The 27199-nt window shown below is 43.6% G+C and overlaps 1 protein-coding gene across 1 annotated transcript in view; it reads left to right on the forward strand.

The window, feature by feature from the left end:
* Positions 1-27199, forward strand: part of adgrb1a (adhesion G protein-coupled receptor B1a) — a 191346-nt gene that overhangs the window by 102706 nt on the left and 61441 nt on the right. The window contains exons 17-21 of the mRNA XM_072461112.1: positions 993-1119; positions 23445-23551; positions 24518-24620; positions 24710-24860; positions 26392-26461. Coding sequence (XP_072317213.1) covers positions 993-1119; positions 23445-23551; positions 24518-24620; positions 24710-24860; positions 26392-26461 — 558 coding nt within the window. The remainder of the gene's footprint in view (positions 1-992; positions 1120-23444; positions 23552-24517; positions 24621-24709; positions 24861-26391; positions 26462-27199) is intronic.

Consider the following 27199-nt stretch of genomic DNA (forward strand, 5'->3'; position numbering starts at 1 on the left):
TGCACTTTAACTATAAGTAACATCATAAATGACTATAAATAAAAGGAAGTAAAATGTATTTAGTTTATTGCTTATTTTATTGCTTCTACACAAAGTCGCCCCACTAAATGTAACCAATTATAGAGCCTTAAATAAAAATAATAATGCCAATAATAATAATGCCAATGCTAATAATAATACTAATGCTAATATAATAATGCTAATAATACTAATAATAATAATAATAATGATAATAATAATAATAATGATAATGATAATAATAATGATAATAATAATACTAATAATAATGATGCTAATGATAAAAATAACAACAATAATGGTAATAATGATAATAATAATAATGATAATAATAATAATAATAATAATAATAATTATAATACTAATAATTATAATACTAATAATAATGATGCTAATGATAATAATAACAATAATAATGGTAATAATAATGCATCGTTACATATTTTCTAAGTGACTGAAGTCATTTGAGTGACACTGGGTACAGCGTGTGCACTGGCGGCTCCACGCAGCGTCTTGCCGCTTCTGCCGCCTCTGCCGCCTCAGCACCGCGTCCCTCCGCTCCGCTCCGCGCCTCGTCTGCTCGCTGCACCCGGCACCGGACCAAACCGAGCCAAAGCAAGAGCATGTAAAGCCGGGATTGCCTCAAACGTAACCACAGTTTGGACTCTTTTCCAGCGCGGCGCGCGCGCGTTTCTCATTCTGCACGGATCCTTTTGCCTTTTGCCATTCACCGCATCGTTTCTCTCTCTCTCTCCTTCTCTCCCCCTCTCGTGCGTGTGTGTGCGTGTGTGTGCGTGTGTGTGTGTGCGTGCGTGTGTGTGTGCGTGCGTGTCTCTGTGTGTGTGTGTGTGCGTGCGTGTGTGTGTGCGTGCGTGTCTCTGTGTGTGTGTGTGTGTGTGCGTGCGTGTGTGTGTGCGTGCGTGTCTCTGTGTGTGTGTCTGTGTGTGTGTGCGTGCGTGCTCTCTTCTCAGCAGCTCCTCCGCGCTCGGCTCCTGGGCTCCGAGAGGCTGCAAAACCGTGCCCGTGGACTCCTACCGGACCAAATGCGTTTGTGACAGACTGTCCACCTTCGCCATCTTAGCGCGGCTCAATCCCGACACGGTAAGTCTGTCCCCGCGGCGCTCCGGGAGCCTCGCGCGCGCACGCCACGCTCGACACCTCCATTCGGGACGGGGCTGTTTCGGTGCCGATTGTGTGTTTTGGGTGAGGGGGGCCCGGCGGGGGGTGGATGGATGAGGCTTGTGCGCGTTTTTTTTCCTCCCTGTCCCATCCAAAGGGCGTCATTGTCACAGATCCTCCCTCTCCCACGCGCGTCCTCCTCCCCCGCCGCGCGTCCCGTGTCAAAACCCACGCCGCGGCTGCTAAAGGTGATAAAACATCATCTAACGGTCCCTTCAACAAATAAACAAAAAAAGACGCAAACGGACGCGCACACTGCGGAGGATGGGCTCGCGCGCTAACCCGGATGGCTAATTAGCTGGCAGATAGGGCCACATAGTAACACTCCAACACTGACTCCCATTTAATCAGCTTTTAAGGCAAAAGTGCGCGTGATTATACCCGCGTGAAAGCCCCCGCGGCGGGGATAACGCTCATGTTGATATTGGCATATTTGAGCAGGTTTGGGAGTCAGTGCTGTAACCATGGTTATCGGGCCCAGTGGTGGTGGTGGTGGTGGTGGTGGAGGAAGAAGGTGGAGGAAAAATGGCACCTTAATCACGCTGGACTTGTGCAGGAGGGAGAGTCTTTGTGTTGTGAAGACAGAAGGGGGATTTGGGGGATGACAGGAATGCACATGTTTGGTTTCCACGGGAACATGGAGCACGTCGAGCACGTCGCAGTCGTGTGTCTGGAGTTTTGTAAGGCCCAGATGTTCCAAGATCAGAATGGAGATGGAGCAAAGCTGTGACGTGAATGGGATGTTGATGGAGATTCACGTTTCTGAGATGAAACGACACGGCTGCAGCTGATGTTTAATATTCAACTATTCAGTGACTCTGATTTCAGCACGTCGACTTGTGATGTTTTAAAACACATTTTTACCCAAATGAATGTTGAAATATGTTGACAGACGGGTTAGAACTAGAGAGTATCTGCAAAAGGTGGTGTATTATTGATTAAAATATGAAACGGTTCATTCTTTTTTGAAATTTTGATTGATTGATGCAGCTGGCTTTGTTGTTGTCCTGGTTTAGTCCTAATTTAGGCCCAGTTTGAGTCCTAATGCAGACTGTGTTTGGTCCTGTTCTTCTGCTGGTTTAGTCCTAATGCAGACTGTGTTTGGTGCTGTTCTTCTGCTGGTTTAGTCCTAATGCAGACTGTGTTTGGTGCTGTTCTTCTGCTGGTTTAGTCCTAATGCAGACTGTGTTTGGTCCTGTTCTTCTGCTGGTTTAGTCCTAATGCAGACTGTGTTTGGTGCTGTTCTTCTGCTGGTTTAGTCCTAATGCAGACTGTGTTTGGTCCTGTTCTTCTGCTGGTTTAGTCCTAATGCAGACTGTGTTTGGTCCTGTTCTTCTGCTGGTTTAGTCCTAATGCAGACTGTGTTTGGTGCTGTTCTTCTGCTGGTTTAGTCCTAATGCAGACTGTGTTTGGTGCTGTTCTTCTGCTGGTTTAGTCCTAATGCAGACTGTGTTTGGTCCTGTTCTTCTGCTGGTTTAGTCCTAATGCAGACTGTGCTTGGTGCTGTTCTTCTGCTGGTTTAGTCCTAATGCAGACTGTGTTTGGTCCTGTTCTTCTGCTGGTTTAGTCCTAATGCAGACTGTGCTTGGTGCTGTTCTTCTGCTGGTTTAGTCCTAATGCAGACTGTGTTTGGTCCTGTTCTTCTGCTGGTTTAGTCCTAATGCAGACTGAGTTTGGTCCTGTTCTTCTGCTGGTTTAGTCCTAATGCAGACTGTGTTTGGTCCTGTTCTTCTGCTGGTTTAGTCCTAATGCAGACTGTGTTTGGTCCTGTTCTTCTGCTGGTTTAGTCCTAATGCAGACTGAGTTTGGTCCTGTTCTTCTGCTGGTTTAGTCCTAATGCAGACTGTGTTTGGTCCTGTTCTTCTGCTGGTTTAGTCCTAATGCAGACTGTGTTTGGTGCTGTTCTTCTGCTGGTTTAGTCCTAATGCAGACTGTGTTTGGTGCTGTTCTTCTGCTGGTTTAGTCCTAATGCAGACTGAGTTTGGTCCTGTTCTTCTGCTGGTTTAGTCCTAATGCAGACTGAGTTTGGTCCTGTTCTTCTGCTGGTTTAGTCCTAATGCAGACTGTGTTTGGTCCTGTTCTTCTGCTGGTTTAGTCCTAATGCAGACTGAGTTTGGTCCTGTTCTTCTGCTGGTTTAGTCCTAATGCAGACTGTGTTTGGTCCTGTTCTTCTGCTGGTTTAGTCCTAATGCAGACTGTGTTTGGTTCTGTTCTTCTGCTGGTTTAGTCCTAATGCAGACTGTGTTTGGTCCTGTTCTTCTGCTGGTTTAGTCCTAATGCAGACTGTGTTTGGTGCTGTTCTTCTGCTGGTTTAGTCCTAATGCAGACTGTGTTTGGTCCTGTTCTTCTGCTGGTTTAGTCCTAATGCAGACTGTGTTTGGTCCTGTTCTTCTGCTGGTTTAGTCCTAATGCAGACTGTGCTTGGTGCTGTTCTTCTGCTGGTTTAGTCCTAATGCAGACTGAGTTTGGTCCTGTTCTTCTGCTGGTTTAGTCCTAATGCAGACTGTGTTTGGTCCTGTTCTTCTGCTGGTTTAGTCCTAATGCAGACTGTGTTTGGTCCTGTTCTTCTGCTGGTTTAGTCCTAATGCAGACTGTGTTTGGTCCTGTTCTTCTGCTGGTTTAGTCCTAATGCAGACTGTGTTTGGTCCTGTTCTTCTGCTGGTTTAGTCCTAATGCAGACTGTGTTTGGTCCTGTTCTTCTGCTGGTTTAGTCCTAATGCAGACTGAGTTTGGTCCTGTTCTTCTGCTGGTTTAGTCCTAATGCAGACTGTGTTTGGTCCTGTTCTTCTGCTGGTTTAGTCCTAATGCAGACTGTGTTTGGTCCTGTTCTTCTGCTGGTTTAGTCCTAATGCAGACTGTGCTTGGTGCTGTTCTTCTGCTGGTTTAGTCCTAATGCAGACTGAGTTTGGTCCTGTTCTTCTGCTGGTTTAGTCCTAATGCAGACTGTGTTTGGTCCTGTTCTTCTGCTGGTTTAGTCCTAATGCAGACTGTGTTTGGTGCTGTTCTTCTGCTGGTTTAGTCCTAATGCAGACTGTGTTTGGTCCTGTTCTTCTGCTGGTTTAGTCCTAATGCAGACTGTGTTTGGTGCTGTTCTTCTGCTGGTTTAGTCCTAATGCAGACTGTGTTTGGTCCTGTTCTTCTGCTGGTTTAGTCCTAATGCAGACTGTGTTTGGTCCTGTTCTTCTGCTGGTTTAGTCCTAATGCAGACTGTGCTTGGTCCTGTTCTTCTGCTGGTTTAGTCCTAATGCAGACTGTGCTTGGTGCTGTTCTTCTGCTGGTTTAGTCCTAATGCAGACTGAGTTTGGTCCTGTTCTTCTGCTGGTTTAGTCCTAATGCAGACTGTGTTTGGTGCTGTTCTTCTGCTGGTTTAGTCCTAATGCAGACTGTGTTTGGTCCTGTTCTTCTGCTGGTTTAGTCCTAATGCAGACTGTGTTTGGTGCTGTTCTTCTGCTGGTTTAGTCCTAATGCAGACTGTGTTTGGTCCTGTTCTTCTGCTGGTTTAGTCCTAATGCAGACTGTGTTTGGTCCTGTTCTTCTGCTGGTTTAGTCCTAATGCAGACTGAGTTTGGTCCTGTTCTTCTGCTGGTTTAGTCCTAATGCAGACTGAGTTTGGTCCTGTTCTTCTGCTGGTTTAGTCCTAATGCAGACTGAGTTTGGTCCTGTTCTTCTGCTGGTTTAGTCCTAATGCAGACTGTGCTTGGTGCTGTTCTTCTGCTGGTTTAGTCCTAATGCAGACTGTGTTTGGTCCTGTTCTTCTGCTGGTTTAGTCCTAATGCAGACTGTGCTTGGTGCTGTTCTTCTGCTGGTTTAGTCCTAATGCAGACTGTGTTTGGTGCTGTTCTTCTGCTGGTTTAGTCCTAATGCAGACTGAGTTTGGTCCTGTTCTTCTGCTGGTTTAGTCCTAATGCAGACTGTGTTTGGTCCTGTTCTTCTGCTGGTTTAGTCCTAATGCAGACTGTGCTTGGTGCTGTTCTTCTGCTGGTTTAGTCCTAATGCAGACTGAGTTTGGTCCTGTTCTTCTGCTGGTTTAGTCCTAATGCAGACTGAGTTTGGTCCTGTTCTTCTGCTGGTTTAGTCCTAATGCAGACTGAGTTTGGTCCTGTTCTTCTGCTGGTTTAGTCCTAATGCAGACTGTGTTTGGTCCTGTTCTTCTGCTGGTTTAGTCCTAATGCAGACTGTGTTTGGTTCTGTTCTTCTGCTGGTTTAGTCCTAATGCAGACTGTGTTTGGTCCTGTTCTTCTGCTGGTTTAGTCCTAATGCAGACTGTGTTTGGTCCTGTTCTTCTGCTGGTTTAGTCCTAATGCAGACTGTGCTTGGTGCTGTTCTTCTGCTGGTTTAGTCCTAATGCAGACTGAGTTTGGTCCTGTTCTTCTGCTGGTTTAGTCCTAATGCAGACTGAGTTTGGTCCTGTTCTTCTGCTGGTTTAGTCCTAATGCAGACTGTGTTTGGTCCTGTTCTTCTGCTGGTTTAGTCCTAATGCAGACTGTGTTTGGTGCTGTTCTTCTGCTGGTTTAGTCCTAATGCAGACTGTGTTTGGTCCTGTTCTTCTGCTGGTTTAGTCCTAATGCAGACTGTGTTTGGTCCTGTTCTTCTGCTGGTTTAGTCCTAATGCAGACTGAGTTTGGTCCTGTTCTTCTGCTGGTTTAGTCCTAATGCAGACTGTGTTTGGTGCTGTTCTTCTGCTGGTTTAGTCCTAATGCAGACTGTGTTTGGTGCTGTTCTTCTGCTGGTTTAGTCCTAATGCAGACTGTGTTTGGTCCTGTTCTTCTGCTGGTTTAGTCCTAATGCAGACTGTGTTTGGTGCTGTTCTTCTGCTGGTTTAGTCCTAATGCAGACTGTGTTTGGTCCTGTTCTTCTGCTGGTTTAGTCCTAATGCAGACTGTGTTTGGTCCTGTTCTTCTGCTGGTTTAGTCCTAATGCAGACTGAGTTTGGTCCTGTTCTTCTGCTGGTTTAGTCCTAATGCAGACTGTGTTTGGTCCTGTTCTTCTGCTGGTTTAGTCCTAATGCAGACTGTGTTTGGTCCTGTTCTTCTGCTGGTTTAGTCCTAATGCAGACTGTGTTTGGTCCTGTTCTTCTGCTGGTTTAGTCCTAATGCAGACTGTGTTTGGTCCTGTTCTTCTGCTGGTTTAGTCCTAATGCAGACTGTGTTTGGTCCTGTTCTTCTGCTGGTTTAGTCCTAATGCAGACTGTGTTTGGTCCTGTTCTTCTGCTGGTTTAGTCCTAATGCAGACTGTGTTTGGTGCTGTTCTTCTGCTGGTTTAGTCCTAATGCAGACTGTGTTTGGTCCTGTTCTTCTGCTGGTTTAGTCCTAATGCAGACTGTGTTTGGTCCTGTTCTTCTGCTGGTTTAGTCCTAATGCAGACTGAGTTTGGTCCTGTTCTTCTGCTGGTTTAGTCCTAATGCAGACTGTGTTTGGTGCTGTTCTTCTGCTGGTTTAGTCCTAATGCAGACTGAGTTTGGTCCTGTTCTTCTGCTGGTTTAGTCCTAATGCAGACTGTGTTTGGTGCTGTTCTTCTGCTGGTTTTGTCCTAATGCAGACTGAGTTTGGTCCTGTTCTTCTGCTGGTCTAATTTTGACTTTATTTGGTGTATTTCTACCTGTTGTACATATAAATGATAGTTTAACAACAATCGATTTGTGGAGAAAATGTTGAAAAATCAGTTGAAAATGGCAAGAAGTGACATCACACCAGGAAGTGACATCACACTCATTCCAGTCCAAGTTTATGCATAATTTACACAAAGAAACAACTTTTTCTGACTCTAAACATTAATTCAACACAATAAAGTCGCTCTCATATATTTATATTTGTCAAATAAAAAGAAAGTGACATTAGATGAGTTTTGGCCCAGTGTTTGTTGGGTAATTTCCTAGTGTGATGTCATCAATCACAAACAGGAAACAGTGACATTTATAAAACCTAAAAACCGTGCTATTCTGGGATGACATGTTTGTAATTTTTTTAGCAACATTTAAAATACATCTAACTTAACTGCATTTTAGTTCAATGCGTCGACCGACCTGTGTTAGGCACTTTAAGTTCATTTGTCGTGTGCATAAAGTTTACACGTGTTCAGCCCTGATAGAGAACGATGCCATCTCAGTCCTCTTTACAGATAATGTCCATTCACTTTACGGCCTGGGGATAAGAACTGCTCTTTGTCGACTTTCTCTGCCAATAAACAGGATCATTAATCACCAATAATCTCAAATCTCGCCCTCCGCCGTTGTTTTACCCGCGTCCGCTTTGTGATACTGTAAGAACAAAGATCCAGAGACCGCGATGACAGACGATGCGTTTGTCATTAACACTGTGGTGAACCCGCATGGCAGGAGAATAACATTATAACATTGCGAGACGGCGCGGGCATCTGGTAATAGTATCAGAGCGCCGCGTGACTCGCCGGTGACTCAGATCTGGCACAGAGACGTCAGCGGACGTTAAAGGGTGAAGATTGGATTCGGAGCGATTAGTTAAGACTATTATTAGGGCGGGAGAAGGCTCTGAAGCCGCTTGTGCACGTGTTGCCCTGGAAACAGGCTTGAAACAGAGGATGCTGCTGCTGCTGCTGCTGCTGCTGCTGCTGCTGCTGCTGCTGCTGCTGCTGCTGTCGTCTGTCTGCCAGGCCCAGAGACGAGCCAGAGGGAAGAACTACTTTCTATGGATTTACGACAGACGGATGGACCCACTTCAGAGCTGGCAGACGCATCGAAACATTGCTGTTCTGGAGATATGCAACATTAGGATATGGACTGAATATGAATATAATAGCTAAAAAAGCAAATACATGTCTATTGTAACCTTCCAAACAAGGGTGTGAAGCGATATTTCTGCCAACGCTTAAGTGATCTTCATAGACGCTCGATACGTCCTAAAAAACGCCATCGTTATGTGCATACGGGCCATTTCGGCAAAGCGTGGCATATCTCGTCCATCTTTACAACCTGTAATGATGAATATACGGTAATGACGGTGTGACAGGGACAAAGATTAAACTCTGAGCCGTCGTACGACCAAAGATGAGCTGCGATTGCTACAGTTTAGGATCAGAGTGAGCCCTCCTCTCTCGAAGTGTCCCTCAACGCAACGGCAGGTGAGCTCGGCCGTGTCTTTCCTTTAGTAACTTTGGTAACTAACTAACGCAAAGGCGTGGCCAGCATGGGGAGGATGTTCACTCTGGTAAACTCTGCAGCGTGTGAATGTGCGCTTGCTCGGGCCCAAGACTTCATCGACCGATGGAATCGGCTATCATTGACTATATGACTGAGGACCTAAAGCTCTACAAAGGCTGAGCTGACTCCTGCAGGGCTGTTTGTGTTTGTGCTCCGTCTGTAGAATATGGAAACAAATAGAGAATCACTGATGGTAAATGGCCATAAAAAGCTTGAATTTTCAGTAATTATCTTGCATTTAGTGGACTTTGGTTCATTTGCGTCTGTATCTGGATGTTTTGTTGATGACTGCACTGAAGACTCCAGTTGTTTTGTTTTAAATGTAAAGTATTCATGAGTTCATCAGTAACACTAAAGCTTATTAGGATGTGCTTGAATATCAGAATATCAATATGTTGTCATCCTTTGGTGATAAAGTAGAAATATTGTTTCTATATCATGAGTATTCTTTAAATATATTTTAAAGTATTTTCTGACATTGTTTTGACATATTCAATGTTTTGTGGAGGTTGTGGATAAACAAAGAAGTACTGTTAAAAATGTAAATATATATTTATATAAAAAACTCTCTACTTCTCCCCCTTCAAGCTCGGGTCCTCTACCAGAGGCCCCTGGAAGCTTGAGGGTTCTTCAGTATCTTGGCTGTTCCTGCACTGCACTTTTCTGGACCGAGATGTCTGATGTTTTTCCTGGATCTGCTCAGGCCATTCCTCCAGTTTGGGGGTCACTGCCCCAAGTGTTCTGATCACTCCGGGCACCACCGATACCTTCACCCTCCAGGGCTTCTCCAGCTCCTCTCTGAGGCCTTGGTATTTCTCTAGTTTCTCATGTTCTTTTTTCTTGATGTTACCACCACACCTCGTCTCAGGGTGCTGGATTTGGGGTGGACCCCTCCATGCATTGGTCAATCGCTTTTGTGTCTTAACATCTGTGGTCTGTATCTCCTCCTTTGGCCAACTGATTACAGGGTCTGATCACTGGCAGGGCGTGGCAGGGTCTGATCACTGGAAGGGCGTGGCAGGGTCTGATCACTGGAAGGGCGTGGCAGGGTCTGATCACTGATCGCTGTTTATGTCCCGGGACTTGCCTCACTCGTTGTCGGTATTTAGCCGTAGCCACTTTCCTTATTTTATGGGTCCTCCCTCCCTCCCTCCCTCCTCCTCTCTCCCTCCCACCTCCTCCCTCCCTCCCTCCCTCTCTCCCTCTCTCCTGCTCTCTCTCTCTTCCTCCCTCCCTCCCTCTCTCCCTCCCTCTCTCCCTCCCTCTCTCCCGCTCTCTCTCTCTCCCTCCCTCCCTCTCTCCCTCTCTCCCTCCCTCTCTCCCGCTCTCTCTTCCTCCCTCCCTCCCTCCCTCTCTCCCTCCCTCTCTCCCGCTCTCTCTCCCTCCCTCTCTCCCGCTCTCTCTCCCTCCCTCTCTCTCTCCCTCCCTCCTCCTCTCTCCCTCCATGCCTTATTTTGTGGGTCCTCTCTCTCTCTCTCTCCCTCTCTCCCCCCTCTCCCTCTCTCTCTCCCTCCCTCCCTCCCTCTCTCCCTCTCTCCCGCTCTCTCTCCCTCCCTCCTCCTCTCCCTCTCTCCCGCTCTCTCTCCCTCCCTCTCTCTCTCCCTCCCTCCTCCTCTCTCCCTCCATGCCTTATTTTGTGGGTCCTCTCTCTCTCTCTCTCTCTCCCTCTCTCCCCCCTCTCCCTCTCTCTCTCCCTCCCTCCCTCTCTCCCTCTCTTCCGCTCTCTCTCCCTCCCTCTCTCTCTCCCTCCCTCCTCCTCTCTCCCTCCATGCCTTATTTTGTGGGTCCTCTCTCTCTCTCTCTCCCTCTCTCCCCCCTCTCCCTCTCTCTCTCCCTCCCTCCCTCCCTCTCTCCCTCTCTCCCGCTCTCTCTCCCTCCCTCCTCCTCTCTCCCTCCATGCCTTATTTTGTGGGTCCTCCCTCTCTCCCTCTCTCTCTCTCTCCCTCTCTCCCCCCTCTCCCTCCCTCCTCCTCCCCCCTCTCCCTCTCTCTCTCCCTCCCTCCTCCCCTTCCCTCCCTCCATGCCTTATTTTGTGGGTCCTCCTTCCGTCCATGCTAATTATTCCTGCTGCAACACATTTGAGCTCCTAAATGGGCCGAGCTGCTCCTCTGCATCTCGTCTCTTACATCCTCAGCATGACAAACACACATTTCTCTCTCTCTCGCCCTCCCTTTTTGGCCCTCAGTCATGTCATCATGCACTCTTTGCGACTCCGATGCAGCGTCTCACTTGAGTCTCTTTCTTTTCGGATGTTAGCTGTATCGTTTGCCCTCCCGCTCGCTGCCACCTCGCCATTTTGACAACTTTGCTTTGGGCTTTAGATGGAAGAACAGAGCAAAGAAAAGAGAGAAAACCCACAAGTGTGAATAGTTTAATCTCCGTTGGTCCCAGGGCAGAAAGGCTTTGAAATGTCATCTTGCATTTGGCTCTTTCTTTTGGGCAAATATTGTGATTACATTTACCTTTGTAATACATTTTAAAAGCGAGATTCTACTGTCAGTGCACATTTTAAACACATTCATAACACTTGAGAAAACTGAATTATCACCCACAGAACTAACACAAGACGCACATTGCAGTTTGTAGCGACCTAAACCACCCATCCTGTTGTTCAGGACATTATGTGTTAATCCAGTGGCTCAGAAATGTGTGCTCTGCTTCTAATTACGACTTAAAACTAAGTGTGCAATGTAAATGGCACTTTTTGGAGCTTTTAACCATTTTATAACATGGTTCCCTCATCAAAAACATTCCCGGACTTGCATTTTGTTTCATTCATTAATCATAATTACGAGAATCAGAAAAGGTTTAGAACAAGAAATGACATAAAAAAGAATAATAATATAATAAAAATAATAATTAAACAAAAAAATTATAACAATAGTGAAGTATGTAAAATAAGACCTGCATAAAATGAAGAATGTATAAATCATATGTGTCTTTTAAGAGCTGGTCTTGTTCAGAAACATGCCATACTCTTCCTATTTTAGAGATGTTTTGGACTAGTCTTTTCTCAGGTGGTGAAACATTTGAAAGCCACTGTCCTGAACCATAACACCCAGATATTTGGCCCTCACGTAGACCCCACTCACTTTCCTTTTTGCCAACTTCACTTTGAGCTTAAGAAGTAAAAACATCAAGAAGAAAACACCTCAATCACTCCCAACTCTCATTGTTTGATTAGCAAAAGCACGGTAGGTGAATAGGTCTTTTAAGGTTGATCCTCTTGATAACCTCAGGCTACAGACAATTAGGCCCAGCATTAATTCCAAGTGACACGTGGGTAAACAAGAGCGCTGTCCCGGGGCCGGGGGCCGCATAAACGCACACTACAACACATATAAACAGCTGTGTTAGCTCGCTACGCTACAAAGGACCACTAAATATATCTATGGAGGGCATTAACAGATGAAGACGTGAGCGCTGCAGAAACACATGGACAAACACACAGTCGTGCTTTTAATAGACTGGGCCAGGTTTGTGATTGAAGTTATGCAATATGTTTATGATATATTCATATGTCACTTCGAAGGGCATGTGATGTTTCTGTTGTACAAGCAGAATGTGTAGTGCTGTAGTGTAGACCGTTCAAAAGCAGGAATTACCGTATTTTCCGGATTATAAATTGCATTTTTGGGGGAAATGTATTTGATAAAATCCAAAACTAAGAACAGACATTTCAACTTGAAATACAGTTTAAAATAATAACAGATGAGAGAACATGGTGAATAGGTGTACGTATGCTAACGCTAACACCTTCAGCTACATGAGGCACAGACAGAACTGTGGTAAGTGTCTGGTATGTTAACGTAACATATGAACAGTTATTCAGATAACTATAGCATAAAGAACATGCTAACAAGTTTACCAAAGCATCAGTTTTACCCCAAATCACTAAATCCACTGAATTCTCCTTCCTCTGTGTCACTTCTAAACAACTCCACAAACTCCAGAGGAAGAGGAAGTGCAGATTCTTCTTCTGCGTCGCTTAGAGCCTAGAGTGCCCTCTTGTGGTTGCCAGTGCCAATAACGAATAATGTCACACATAAGTCGCACTGCCAAAACTAAACTACTTATAATTCAGAAAATTGTTAAATCAATTAACTGTGATTATTCAGGTACAAACCAAAATATAAAGATTATGACAATTTTAGAAGCAAAATTAAGTCTATCTATAGGTAACTAAATATAATAATAATAATAATAATAATAATTGCCAAATAATTCTAGCAATTATTTGGCAATTATTTGGTGACAGAATGGCTACTGGAAATAACAAAATATCCTTCCTTTTTATGTAAACCTGTTCTGTTTCTTGTGTCCGTTTATTATGTTTATGATGTTTAAAGAGTCAAAAAAAGTTGTTTCTTTGTCTAAATTCTGGATAAACTTTGACTGGAATGAGTGTCCCTGGTGTGATGTCACTTCCTGTCATTTTCCACATAATTCTCAACATTTTCTCCACAAATACCTGCTCGATTGGTGCAAAACTATAAATACACCAAATAAAGTCCAAATTAGAAAGTCGTAAAAACCTGTCACTGGCACTTTAAGTTGTTCTTACCTCTTTGAAAACGTAAATGCCTGTACCAGACGTTTGTATCTTCAGGTGTAGACGCTGTATGAGCACAGTGCAGTGTAAAAGCAGCACTATGAATCGCCTGTGCATCTGAAAAGCCTTTTGTTTGTTTGACAATGACACAATCTTCTCTGAGTTACAACCTAAGTTTTCTCTTAGTACTTGCTCCTTTCTTGGTGAAAGAATGCTTTATTTTGTATTTACTTGTCTCACATTTCATGCTGGTCCTTTGTGGCATCGAGCATTCTTCTTGTTTACAACGGGCTGTGTTCATGATATTTATAATGCCGTACAGAACAAAGGCGCATATACTGTAACTAAAGAATTACTCAAACTTCTCATCTGCAATTCATTATTATTTATTAGCTTTTGGCTCCACAAACTTGCCATATTAATCTTACGGTTTCAAGTCCTTTCATTGTTGCGGTTGAATAATGGCACCACTTCCTGAAGCTATTGTTGGAAGAAAAAAAAAAAAGAGCTGGCCCTTTTTGCTTATTTCTTACGAATACGTCTGTTTCATGTTAATAAGCGTGAACCCGTCCCGCACGCGACTCCCCCTCGTCGTGGGCGAGTCGGGAGTGCGAGTTTGTCTCCCTCAGCAGACTCGTTTCCGGCCGGCTGCGCTTGTAATGTCTCCTGCAGCCCTCGCGCCGCAGATAGAGAAAACCCGCTGCAGTGAAGATTAATCAGAGGGATTTAATTAACCTGGGCCCCGACGCACGCATCAAACCTGAAGACAAGACAGGCTATAAACTCAGCCAATTATCTGCTGCTTCTGCGGGGGAGGAGGTGTGGGGGAGGTGCTGCCATCATGTTCTGCTGCCTGTCATAGCCGTCCACGCGCAAAGTAAATCAACGTTTCCTGGAGAACTTCAGAGATGGCGGAGGGACGATCCACGCCGTTGCTTTGATTGAAAACGTTCCAGAGCACGTGAAGCAAACCAATAAAGGCTCGATTTCCCGGGATCTCTCAGAATATGCTATAAAGGTCGTATTCTGGTCACCACCTCCTGCTGCTGCGCCTCAAAAGGGTTTATTTCGGCGTGACGGTGTGTGAAACGGAGGAGGTCACAGGTCTCACCTCCAAAATCTCACCTCAGGGCGATCTGTACATTTTCTTGGAGTTTGAACGCCTTCTGTCGTGGGGGGCAGTGGGGGCAGTGGGGGCAGCTGTGGCTCCTCTGCCCACCCTGGTCCTGTCGCTCTCAGTGTGTCTTTTCACTCTCCTCCTGTCAAGCTTCATCTGCCAATTCTACCCCACGTTTGCTCAGAGGTTTAAGACCTAAAATGCAGGTGCACGCGTCACTTTACTGTGTGTTTTTCTGTTGATTTTACAGATTTTTTACTCACTGTTTGCACTATTCGTTTTGTATTTTATTGTATTATATTGTGTTTAATTTTTTTGTATTTAATTTAATTTAATTCAATTTAATTCAATTTAATTCAATTTAATTCAATTTAATTCAATTTAATTCAATTTAATTCAATTTAATTCAATTTAATTCAATTTAATTCAATTTCATTCAATTTCATTCAATTTCATTTAATTTCATTTTGTTTTATTTTATTTTATTTTATTTCATTTATTTCATTGTATCTCTGCATGAAAGCCCTACGTGGCCAGACAAGGTCAAGATCAAGGTTAACTTAACTTCATTCATGTGCGCTCGTTATATTGTCTTCTTCTTAAAGCTCACACTTCATTGCAGTTGGTTCAATCCACCTGTCACTCACTCAGAGGACTGCCGAGGTTGGGTGGGGAAAAGTCTTTTTCTTTAGCATAGAACCAAAATAGCTCCATGTTTTTTACCACATTGCCCAGCCCCTCCTCAGATGACCAGTTCTGTGCGCTCACTCATATTTGTTTTTATACGGATGGACTGTGCTCGTCTGATTGGCTAATCCACCTGTCCATCACGGCCATCTCAACCCACTTAATGAACATGGTGACAAAAGTATTGGAAAAGTGTTTATTCTGTGCCTCACGTTACCACCAGAACTTATTAATGTCAAAGCTATTTCTACAAAACGATTTAAACTCTACATTGATGCACGGTTCAAATGATTTCACAATTATTTCTTATTCTTTTGTTTGATATAGAAGGCTTGATTTTGCCTCTTACCCAATAATAATAATAAACTAATAATTATAATGAAAACATCGTTATTGCAAACCAAGCTGCACCGTACAACATTTGCTGACACCACTTTACCTCGCCCGGCCGAGTGTTGCCGTGATCAATAAAACATAATGATATTTACACGGCGGCATATGCACCTATTTGCACAACATAAACTGGATTATCGTCACAAATTAGCGGCCGGGCGAGCGCGGGGGACAAACGCCTTTTCTCCCGCTCGTGGCCTTCAAATCAAATCAAATCAAATCAATTTATTTTTGTAAGGCCCAAAATCACAACAACAGTTGCCTCTGAGGGCCACAGGGAGAAATGAATCAACAATGTCTGTGGTGGCGATGGAGTCAGACAATGTCTGTGGTGGCGAGGGACGATGTCCCAGGGTCCTCTGTCCTTAGACTCTCCTTCTCGGCCAGGAAAAACTACAAAAAAAACCTCTTTGGGAAAAAAGCGTAGAAACCTGGAGGAGTTCCAGTGAAGGAGAGATCCGACTCTCACAGACGGACAGACGGACACAAGGAGACTGGAGCTGGACCCACTCTTCAGGCAGAAGAGGGACCGTCTGAGTCGAGCTGGACCCACTCTTCAGGCAGATGAGGGACTGTCTGAGTCGAGCTGGACCCACTCTTCAGGCAGAAGAGGGACCGTCTGAGTCGAGCTGGACCCACTCTTCAGGCAGAAGAGGGACCGACTGAGGCGAGCTGGACCCACTCTTCAGGCAGATGAGGGACCGACTGAGGCGAACTGGAGCCACTCTTCAGGCAGATGAGGGACCGTCCACACAGGGCAGGGACCACTTCACCAGGGGAGGGGCATCTGGGTCCACAGGTCCTCAGGAGTGAGAGAAAGAAAAGAAGGCGGTGAACAGTTTGCAAGTGGAATCAAAAAATAAATATTGTTTGATAGCATAAGTAGTCAGAAGAAGAAGAGGATAGTGCTCAAGCTGTCATACTTCCCCCAGCACAGTTACTCCTAGGGCAGCGTAGCTGAAGCTGTGGGTTTATCTTTCTGTTCCTAACTACTCTGACCATAAGCGATTTCGAAGAGGAACGTTTTAAGCCTGGACTTAAATGAAGAGACTGTGTCAGCATATTTAACATGGGTCGGGAGCTGATTCCATAACACAGGAGCTTGGTAGCTAAACGCTCTACCTCCTACAGTACTTTTAGAGACTCTTGGCACCACCAGAAGGCCGGCATTCTGAGAGCGAAGGGCTCTGTTTGGATGATATGGTTCTATAGCATCTTTGAGGTAGGATGGGGCCATGTCATTTATGGCTTTGTAGGTCAAGAGTAGAATTTTGAATTTGATTCTAGACTCGACGGGGAGCCAGTGAAGAGACTTCAGCACCGGCGTAATGTGCTCTCTTCTTTTTGTTCCTGTTAGTAATCTTGCTGCTGCATTTTGAACCAGTTGAAAGCTTTTTATGGAGCTTTTAGGACACGCTGCAAGCAGGGAGTTACAGTAGTCTAATCTAGTCGTTACAAATGCATAGATAAGTTTTTCGGCATCACTTTTAGGCAGGATTCTTCTGATTTTGGCGATGTTGCGCAAATGGAAATAGGCTGTTTTACAAGCTTGATTTATATGAGCTTTAAATGAGAGCTCCTGGTCAAATAAGACTCCAAGGTTTCTTACAGTAGAACTGGAGGCTACACTGACATTGTCCAGTGTGACTATCTGCTCAGATAGAGCGTCTCGTAGATGCTTAGGGCCAAGCACAATGACCTCGGTTTTTTCAGGGTTAAGAAGCAGGTAGTTTAGTGTCATCCAGGTTTTTATCTCCTTCACACAAGTACTAAGTCTGTCTACTTGATCGCTCTGATCAGGTTTCATTGATAAATACAGCTGAGTGTCGTCTGCATAGCAGTGGAAGTTAATGTCATGCTTTCTGATAATGTTGCCTAATGGTAGCATATAAAGAGTAAACAGAATTGGACCGAGTACCGAACCCTGTGGCACACCGTAAATTACTTTAGAGCTTGGTGAGGAGCTCTGGTCGCCGTATTTTCCAGATTAGTGAGAGCGGCGCTCGGTTCAAAGGGTCTGGGCGCATTACGCTTTGGTGCTTTGAGGTTGTTGGTTTGTATCGTGGAGCGTGCAGCGCTAAAGGGAAAGGGCAGGCTGGAGATGTGAGGCCGAGATAAACACGCTGTGCACGTGCTACATCCGCGCGTACGTGTTCATTGTGTTCATGCTTTGAAGAAAAGTCACACCTTTTTACATCGTTTTGGCCTGTGTGCGACTTATACTCCAGAGCGACTTATATGTGATATTATTTGTTATTTTTTTCACTGGCAACCACAAGAGGGCGCTCTAGGCTCTAAGTGATGCAGAAGAAGAATCTGCACTTCCTCTTCCTCTGGAGTTTGTGGAGTTGTTTAGAAGTGACACAGAGGAAGAAGAATTCAATGGATTTAATGATTTGGGGTAAAACTGATGTTTTGTTAAACTTGTTAGCATGTTCTTTATGCTATAGTTATCTGAATAACTGTTCATATGTTACGTTCACATACCAGACACTTAGTTACGTCATAAGGCGCTGGTACAGCTAGCAGCCCGGTGTAAACGCTCTCTCTTCTTTCTCACACTTATTGTGCTTTATTTCCTATATTTTGTAAATATAGTTAGTATATTTTTTCTATTTTACTGTACGATAGGGACACGCGCTGGAATAGTTTTTTAATTCAACTGTTTTTGACTTTTTTCCTTTTTTCGGCTGGATTTGAGCGTTTTTTGTTGCGTTCGTTGTGTTGTTGTGACGTGAGCTAGCTCCGAGCGAGCCCACCAGCCCCCCCCCCCCGCGCCCTCCGGCCGCGCTAAAGTACGGCGTGTCGTCGGTACACGTTTATATACACGTTTATATGAAAGAGGAACTTCACGAACGATCTCGACACGCACTGGAATCGCTTTAAATTAACTTGTTTTGACTTTATTCGGCTGGATTGAGTGTTTTCGTCGTGTCGTTGCGATGTGTCTTGGCTCTGAGTCCCCCGGCTCCGGCCCCGCCCCCCGGCTCCGGCCCCGCCCCCCGGCTCCGGCCCCGCCCCCCGGCCGGCGCCGTACCGCGTTTCCACAAAGGAGGAACTCATGAAACTGCGGAGAACAGTCGTCTTACCCGGAGATCGTCACGTTATCCCGTCGCAATACTGACCTAACCTAATACTGATGTGCAATTCTGTCATATGTGCAATTACTGTTGGAATTCATGTGCAATCTATGTGCTGTCGTGACACATAATATTATTCATGTGCAATTACTGTCGGGATCACATGCAATGGTATTTATTTATTTGTCTATGGGAGTTTTTATTTATAGGAGATCTTCTACTGAAAGTGTTTTTCAGACTTCCTATAAGTGATCTGTTCTTCTGTATCTACCTCTGTATCTACCTGCATTGCACCAATGAAATTTCCCCATGTGGGACAATAAAGGAATATCTTGTCTTATCTTATCTTACCACAGTTCTGTCTGTGCCTCATGTAGCTGAAGGTGTTAGCGTTAGCATACGTACACCTATTACTTACTTCAGTTTTTGCAATAGAAATGTGACTTATTGCTCAAAAAAGACTGATTCAAACTTAAATACAGTTACTTCTAAAGGTTAATGCTGCGATTCCTTGCCCTGTTTTAGACCCCGGTGGTGAAGTTTAGACTGCGGAGGGCCGCTACAGTCACCCACGACACTGTCAATCCCGACCGGCCGACTGCAGCCGTGCCACAGCTGCACAAACACGTTCATCCTCAGCACCTTCAGTACATTACCCCCGCTGTGCGCCACATACACGCGCGAAGAACGCGGCGCACCTTAATCCTCGCCAGCGATCGCGCCGCAGCTGCCTCTGTGCCGGCGTCGCCATGGCAACGTGTCTCCGGGAATAACCGTTTAGCTGCCAGTTTTTTTGTTTTTTTTTACGAGAACAAAGGAAACGCACGTCCCTCGTAAGCTCCACGCGCGGCGGCGGCTAAAACACTAACGCCAACCTGCCCGATCCGCGTCGCCTGCTCGTCCGCCGCACCGGGCTCACCTTGGAGTCACCGTGCTCCGGGATGTAGGAGCAGGAGCCGAGCGTCCAGGCGAGTAGAGGGGGGAGACCATTTTGTGTGTGCGCGATGTGTTCAGGGGTTTGTTAGCGGGTTTTCACACAGCGCGTTAGGAGTGATCGGATTTGAGGCTCCTTAAGGCGGCGGCGGTGGCGGAGAGGTCGCGGTGGCGTGGGTGAGTGATAGGACGAGGCTAACCTGTTCATTCACTACGGGGTCACGTTAGGAGGGCTGGTAGACGAGATACTGTGGGTATTTTGTATGAATTTGTAGTAGTGACACGAAAAATGAACCTGGATCCAACGTTTTATACGAAAAGAAATGAGTAAAAATACCAGTTTACCTCGTGGAACATACTAGTGCTTGAGTAAGCCCAGTTTTGACTATGACAGGTTTTTACGATCTTCTAATTTTGACTTTATTTGGTGTATTTGTGCCTGTTGGACAGTTTAATGATAGTTTTACACCAATCGAGCAGGTATTTGTGGAGAAAACCTTGAAAAATCTGTAGAAAATGACAGGAAGTGACGAGTTTATGCAGAATTTACATAAACAATAACTTTTTTGACTCTCTGAACATTAATTCAACAGAATAAAGTCACTCGTACATATTTTCATCTGTCAAATTAAAAAACACAGTGCCACTGGATGAATTTTGGCCCGATGTTTGCTGGGTAATTTCCTGTGATGTCATCAATTACAAACAGGAAGGGAAATTATAAACCTAAAAATGTGCTATTCTGTGATGAAAAAATATAATTTTTAGAAAAATTCTAAATATATTAGCATTTTATAGCATTTATAGCATTTTAGTTCAATGAGTCGTCCGGCCTGTAGGGGGCGCTTTAAAGGCGTTGGACCTGATTTTCACTGTATTAAAAGCATGAAAAACAGAAAGAATTGATTTTTAAACCATTTGCAGTGGTTCAAAGTTCTTCCGAGCATCCCAATTATTCACCACGATAAGGCCGGAGCAGTTTACCGCACAGCTAACAAACATTAGCATGCTAACAGCGCACTTCCTGGTTAGATACAAACAGCACGCAGCGGTCTCATTTTGACCCGTACAGCTGCTTTTACACTATGTCTGCTGAGCCAAAACCTATTTATTACATGAAAAAAAAAAAGAAGTTTTGACTGTTTGAAGTTGTGAAAAATGCACTTTATATTCACATACTTGATTGCGACTAGAGTTTACTTTTTTTCATTTGAAGGTATTTTCAGACACGCATTTGCATTCGAGCGAAGACTGAAATCTGAACTATTCACGTATTACTATTCACGTCAAATAACTGCAGATTTACTCTTTTCTGATTGAAATTACTCTTAACATTTGACCTCCGCTGCCACTCGTCCTGCTGCGTCACACTTTGCCTCGACAACTTTACAGTCATGTCTCAGTCAATCAAGTCTCAGTTTCACCCTTCACACTTTGGTGCTTCAGCGTTCAGTAAAAATACACAAGTTTATGCTTTTTGTCCAAATCCATTTAATTCCAGTCCGAGGTTAAACACTGCGAACGTGGAAAGCTGTTTAGGAGTGACCCTTTAAACTGTCGGGGAAGACTAAAAGCGTGGCTGTGCGGACTGTGCAGACCGGAGCTGACCCAGTTTGGAGGTGAGCTGGTTGCCACGGTGAGCAGCTCTTTTGTATTCTTCTGCCGTTCGACTCGGCGCTGGTTTTCCAGGCTTTTCTCCCCTGACTCGGAGCTGCGGCGGTCGGTTACTGAACTCTTACACCAAAAGCCCGACTCGACCTTTTCTTAGCACATTTGTCATAATGTTTGCCAAACTAAACTTGAGGTCAGGGGTTTGATTCCCGCTGTGGTACATCTTTAAGTGTGCGTGCAGTGTCAGGTGATTGGACAGAACCGCTATAGACATATCTTGAGTGACTGAATAGTAGCATTATCACGATCGCTGTTGAGTTTGATGAATACGTTAAGACACAAACGTATTTGCTTTGATATTGCTGAAATATTGTGTAAAGTTGATATTGCAGTATTTAATAGCCGTGTTGTAATAATGCACACGAATCTGACCTTTGGCCTGTGACGATGACGTTACATTTTGAAGTGTTTAATTTTGCTGAAGAAAATGTAGCAAACAAAGAAGAATAATGCCGTTGACACGAGGGATAGCAAGAATATTTGGTTTATCGATAATCGTGATTATTCAGGGCACAAAATTGTCGTAAGAACCCAAAACTTAGAAGCAAAATTAAGTCGTTTTAGTTTAGTTTAGTCTTCCAAAAAATAGAGCTAAATATAAATAACATTTTATCTGGTGGTTTTTGGCATATTTAACTGTGTTTAATTTAAATGTGCCTTGATTTTGTTTGTATTTTTGTTACGTTTATGTCGATTATGTTACACTCTTGATTTATATATATATATATATCTATTATTTTTTACAAACAAATAAGCTCAGAACATAAAAGGAGCAGAGTGTGACATGTTCAGTTTTTGCTCCTGGGCTTTCTTTTATCTGTCTTGTCTGAACAGCTGCAGGAGCTGCCAGTGGTCTGAGAAAAGCAGAGAGGTCAGAGGAGACACAGAAATGACCAGACAGAACAACATTGAACACATCATGTGCTTGGTCGTCGTCACCTTCATGTTCTTCTGAAACACGGCCTTTTCCTGCTCGAGTTCCAGGATCTTTTCTTGGAGTTTTTGGACGTGTTTCTCCTCCTTGTCCAAAGCATGTTCTCCAGTTTGGAGGCTCATCTCCAGCTCCACCTGGTCCATCTTGTCTTGGATGGATCTGGAGGTGCCTTGGGCCTCCTGCAAAGCTCTCTCCAGGGCAGCTTTCTCCTCTCTCTCCTTCTGCACCTCCCTTTGCAGAGCCTGGATCTCCTCTGCCGTGCTGAGTTGGCCTCTCAGTTCTTTCAACAGGCCGTTTCTTTGGAAAAATGTCATGTTGAAATCGTGTTGTTTTCTCACAACAATGAGGACGTTTTGAAACTTGTATTTGGAGCTCTGCTAAAATGTGGCTGTTGTTGTTGTTGTGTTACATTTAATGGCGGTTTGCAGCCAACTGAAAAGGTGCATTTAGAGCCATCTGCTGTAGTTGTGTGTGTTTAATGCTGTACTGTTAAAAAAAAAACACACACAAGTACACTCTGTTACTGTGAGTGATGTAAAGCGATGTCATCAAGAACTCAAAGCTGGTAACCATGGCGATAAAACTGACGCCTGGTCGCCATGGAGATGGAGAGAGTAGCATGTGATGACATCGTAGCTGGTCAATGAAATCCATAATTAAGTCTTTTTAGTTCCAAAAAATAGACCTAAATGTAAATAACCTTTTTATCTGACTTTTTTTTGTCATATTTAATTTAATTTTGTCTTTCAGAAAGTTCTATTTTGTAAAGCCGGTCACAAACTTGAGGAATAGTCACATGTTATATAATGAAGAATGAAGAAATGTAAAGATTTCGCAGCTTCTTGGTCACAGTCTCAATAATCTATAAATTGCACCTTTTTTCATAGTTTTGGCCCGGGTGCGACTTATACTTATATTTATGCTTATATACTTATACTCCGGAGCGACTTATATGTGATATTATTTGTTATTTTCACACTTACAACCACATTTCATACTCCAGGGCAACTTATATGTTTTTTTCTTCTCTATTGTGCATTTTTTGGCTGGTGCGACTTATTGTCCAGAAATTACGGTAATTGATAAATCGTGATGTTTGTTCTCACAATAATGGTAACAGTGACATTTGATATTGTGACATCCCTTATTGACACAATGACCGTGTCCACCTTTTTCAACCTGGTAATCCTTTCACTATTGTAAGAAAAACAGCTCATATTTTATCGTCTTAAAACAAAATAACAAAAAAGCCCCCTCTAGTGCTTAGAAATGGTACACACGTCAAATACTGGGCGCCTAACAATCCCATCTAACATTTAATAAACAAGTCGATATAGTAATTACTGTCTGACCTACTTTATGTACAGTACACACCACTGCTGCTGCTGCTGCTGCTGCTGCTGCTGCTGCACTATTACCGCTACTATTACTGCTACTATTACTGCTACTATTACTGCTACTATTACTACTACTATTACCTTTCCCTCTAATACCACTTGTACTCAAATTGGAATTACCGCTACTGCTTCCACCTACCAACCCCTGAGGAATACGAATGACTTTGACGCTGTAGTTATTTTCTGTTCTACAAGCGTTTCTCATCGTCTGGTCCGAGTACACGCTGACCGAGAATCGCTCCTCGCTCGAGCACGAAGCGCAGAGGAGCCACTGTCTGACCTTTGCTCTTGTGTTGGCTTCGTTTGCAGAACATGGACAAAGGCGGCCTGGTTCCCTCGGTGACGCTCATCGTGGGCTGTGGAGTGTCCTCTCTGACACTGCTGCTCCTCATCATCATCTACGTCTCTGTTTGGAGGTGAGTCCGAGCTGCTGGTGAAGAGCGCTTGACTTAGATTAAGGTGTTCTTTCAAAAGACGCTTAAAGGGCCCATGACGGGTTTTTACGATGTTCTAATTTAGACTTTATTTGGTGCGTTTATACCTGTTGTACGTATAAATGATAGTTTTACACCGATCGAGCAGGTATTTGTGGAGAAAACGTTGAAAAAGCTGTAGGAAATGACAGGAAGTGACATCACACAAGGAACATACCAGTCAAAGTTTATGCAGAATTAACACAAAAGAAACAACTTTTTTCAACATTTTAAACATGAATTCAACTAAATTAATGTAAAGTCGTTCTCATATATTTTCAATTGTCAAATAAAAACACACATTGTGACATTAAATTAGTTTTTGCTCAGTGTTTGCTGGGTAATGTCCTAGTGTGATGCCATCGATTACAAACAGGAAGTGAAATTATAAACCTAAAACATGTGCTATTCTGGGATCATATTTGAATCGCTTTTTTTGGCAAAATTCAAAATATATTTATCTTAACTACATTTTATTTGAATGAGTTGTCCTGTAGAGGGCGCTTTAAGCCTTTTAACTGCTTTTCAATGTGTATTTGATTTTTCAGCCAATCAAGTTTATTATTAGTGTTTTATGTATAAATATATATATCAAATTATCAGTAGAATCGTGAATATTGCATTTGAACATTCAAAACTAAATTCAAAAACATGTTTTAGTGCATTTATGTTCTGTTCTGTTGCATGTATCTGTATTATAATGATTTATGTGGTGCCAACATGATAAAAAAAAAATGTCCTAAACGTAACATGTCAAAATTTTAATTATGTCCTTATTTTGACTCATTTAATTATTATTTTGAACAATTCTGATTATTTCCTTGACTATGGTCGATTTAAAAAAAAACTGCCTAACAGTTAAATCATGTTTTTTGCATATTATAATGGTTGTCCACGTGTTTCCCGCAGGTACATCCGATCCGAGCGCTCCGTCATCCTCATCAACTTCTGCCTCTCCATCATCTCCTCCAACGCCCTGATTCTGATTGGACAAACCCAGACGCGGAACAAGGTAACAGCCAATCATGGCAGCCCGTCCATCCCCCCCACCCACCCGACCGCGCACTTCCCGACTCGACCACACCCGTGCCTTTGTTTCAGATCCTGTGTACGTTGATCGCGGCGTTCCTGCATTTCTTCTTCCTGTCGTCGTTCTGCTGGGTCCTGACCGAGGCGTGGCAGTCGTACATGGCGGTGACCGGGCGGCTCAGGAACAGGATCATACGCAAGCGCTTCCTCTGTCTCGGATGGGGTGAGTTTGAAGTCGGCGAAGATGGTCGTGTTCGGGTCTCGAGACTCTCGCCGCGGACACAGTGAATGGATACAAGGACGAGGGTGACGCAAAAGTCACAGGCGATCGAGGACTGGACCGACATTGAAATAAACACCAAACAAATTGAAGAAAATTACATTAGGACAAAATTTGGAAATGGAAAAATGGTATAAACTTTGGACTAAATGGGACTTGACTATTGGACCTACTGCGCCTTATATTCGTCATTATTTAATTTTCTAGTATTATTTTAAAATTGTTCGTCCAGCTCTCTGGTTCTGTTGTTTCTGTTTGTACATATACAAAATAAAAATGTAAAAATATAATAAATAATAATGAGAAAAATAAGAAAAAAATAATAAGAAAAAATAATAATAGAAAATGTGATACATTCAAATAATTCCATAATTTATTTATTTGTTAACATTTATTTAACCAGGTTAGATCTATTGAAATCTATTGACACAAAAACATTCACTTCATTACTACCATGTGATCCTTGAGTACTCTGAATATTCACACACTGATGAAAGCATTATTCTTCTAAAATCATGGTTCTAAATCATCTCTGCTTTCCCTCGGGGCTTCCCATGCAATTGGAAAAAAAAAAGTACTTTTCGCGTATGTCTACCCAGTATCTAGATATAACTGGTCATTTACAAGATTTGAGTTTGTTTCTATACGTGGCATGGATCTGAGAATACTATCCAGTCACAAAAACGTACAACACAAAGACATTTTACGTAGATATTCTGGAATAAAAGTGTTCAACTACAACAAAGCTTCATTTAGAGGCATAAACACTGCGCATGATTCTCGCTCAGAGGTTTCAGCTCCGTTCGTAGAGCGTTCCGAGCTGTGGGAGCAGCATTGATTGCAGCGCGCTTCCACGAATCAGTGCGCACTCCAACACCAGCAAATGATAAACGACGTACATACCGACTTCTGTTTCTACTGATGCAAAACAACTGCTTCTTCTGCTTCTACTGTTTTCTTACTACAGAAAAAAAAAAAAATACAATTACCGTATTTTCCGCACAATAAGGCGCACTGGATTATGAATGAACAATCTATTTTCGATCCTTTTTCACATATAAAGCGCATTAAGCCAAACAAAACGTGTACCAGACAAAATCGCTTCATGGTCAGTGAGCACAACCAGAATGAATCCATAAATAAGGCGCACTGGATTATAAGGCGTTTTTTGAGATAATTAAAGGCTTTTAAGTGCGCCTTATAGTGCGGTAAATACGGTACAAGTACTACTGTAACGTGATTATCAACATTGTCACATAAGTCAGGTCAAAGTGGGAGTACTATTGCAATTTACCTTCGTGTACCCCTGTTGTATTGGGACGTAATCAAGGAAAAGTCCTCCTTGTACTTCATGTACTTCCTACGGCGGCTGTGATATTGCTCTCATTCTCGTACACAACTCGCCGGCTGCTATTGTCTTTTCGGCCGCTGTTGTATTTCCCCGCGGTAACGCTATTTTTACCCTCGCCTCCAGGTCTGCCTGCACTCGTGGTGGCCATCTCCGTGGGATTTACCAAAGCGAAGGGATACGGGACGCCCAGCTAGTAAGCACTTTATCACGGTTTTATCACTGCGCACACACCATTACTGCATCCTCTCAAAAACAAACCAAACGCTGCTTGTTTAGGTTGTCATTGGACCTCGCTGTGTACATTTTGTGTTTGTTCAGTGCGGTTTTGAGGTTTATTTGAGATCGGGAGTTAGGGGAAATGACTCGAGGCTTCCTGGAAAGCCTGGGAATAATTGGCCTGTTTTTGAGACATGGAAAATGAGAAAAAAAAAGGTTGGATCTCGTCGTTTTGCCGCGTTATTGAACGTCAAACGCACGACCGCCACCGCCATCGTCAGGTTAGAAAGAGCAGACGCGCCAAAAAAGGCAGGAAACGGCGTCTCTTTTGTGCAACGTTTCTTTAGTGAAGACCCCAAACCCCAAAGAAGAATGTGTAAACTCTAAATAAGTCGATATGTTTGGCTTCACAATGTGTTCTCCATCTAGTTTTTTCAGCTTAGTTGAAAAACATTTAGTTGAATACATTTTTACTAGTCAGGTAATGGTTTTATTGGGATTATAAGGATTTGGGGTAAATTGAGAGTTTATTCTGTACTTTTTGTATACCTTTTTCACTAATACTGCTCTGTACAAGAAGTCATTTTTTTGCGTTGAATCCAGTGAGCTATGTTTGGTCCGATATCTGGTCCGATATTTGCTTCAATATTTGGTCCGATCGCGCAGAAACCTCAGAGTTTTTAAAGGCTTCGTCACCACCACTTTGTCCCCTTTT

The sequence above is a fragment of the Eucyclogobius newberryi genome, unplaced genomic scaffold (genome assembly GCF_026437365.1).
Source record: "Eucyclogobius newberryi isolate DKJ021-1_F unplaced genomic scaffold, fEucNew1.0.hap1 SCAF_3, whole genome shotgun sequence".
NCBI classification, from domain to species: domain Eukaryota; kingdom Metazoa; phylum Chordata; class Actinopteri; order Gobiiformes; family Gobiidae; genus Eucyclogobius; species Eucyclogobius newberryi.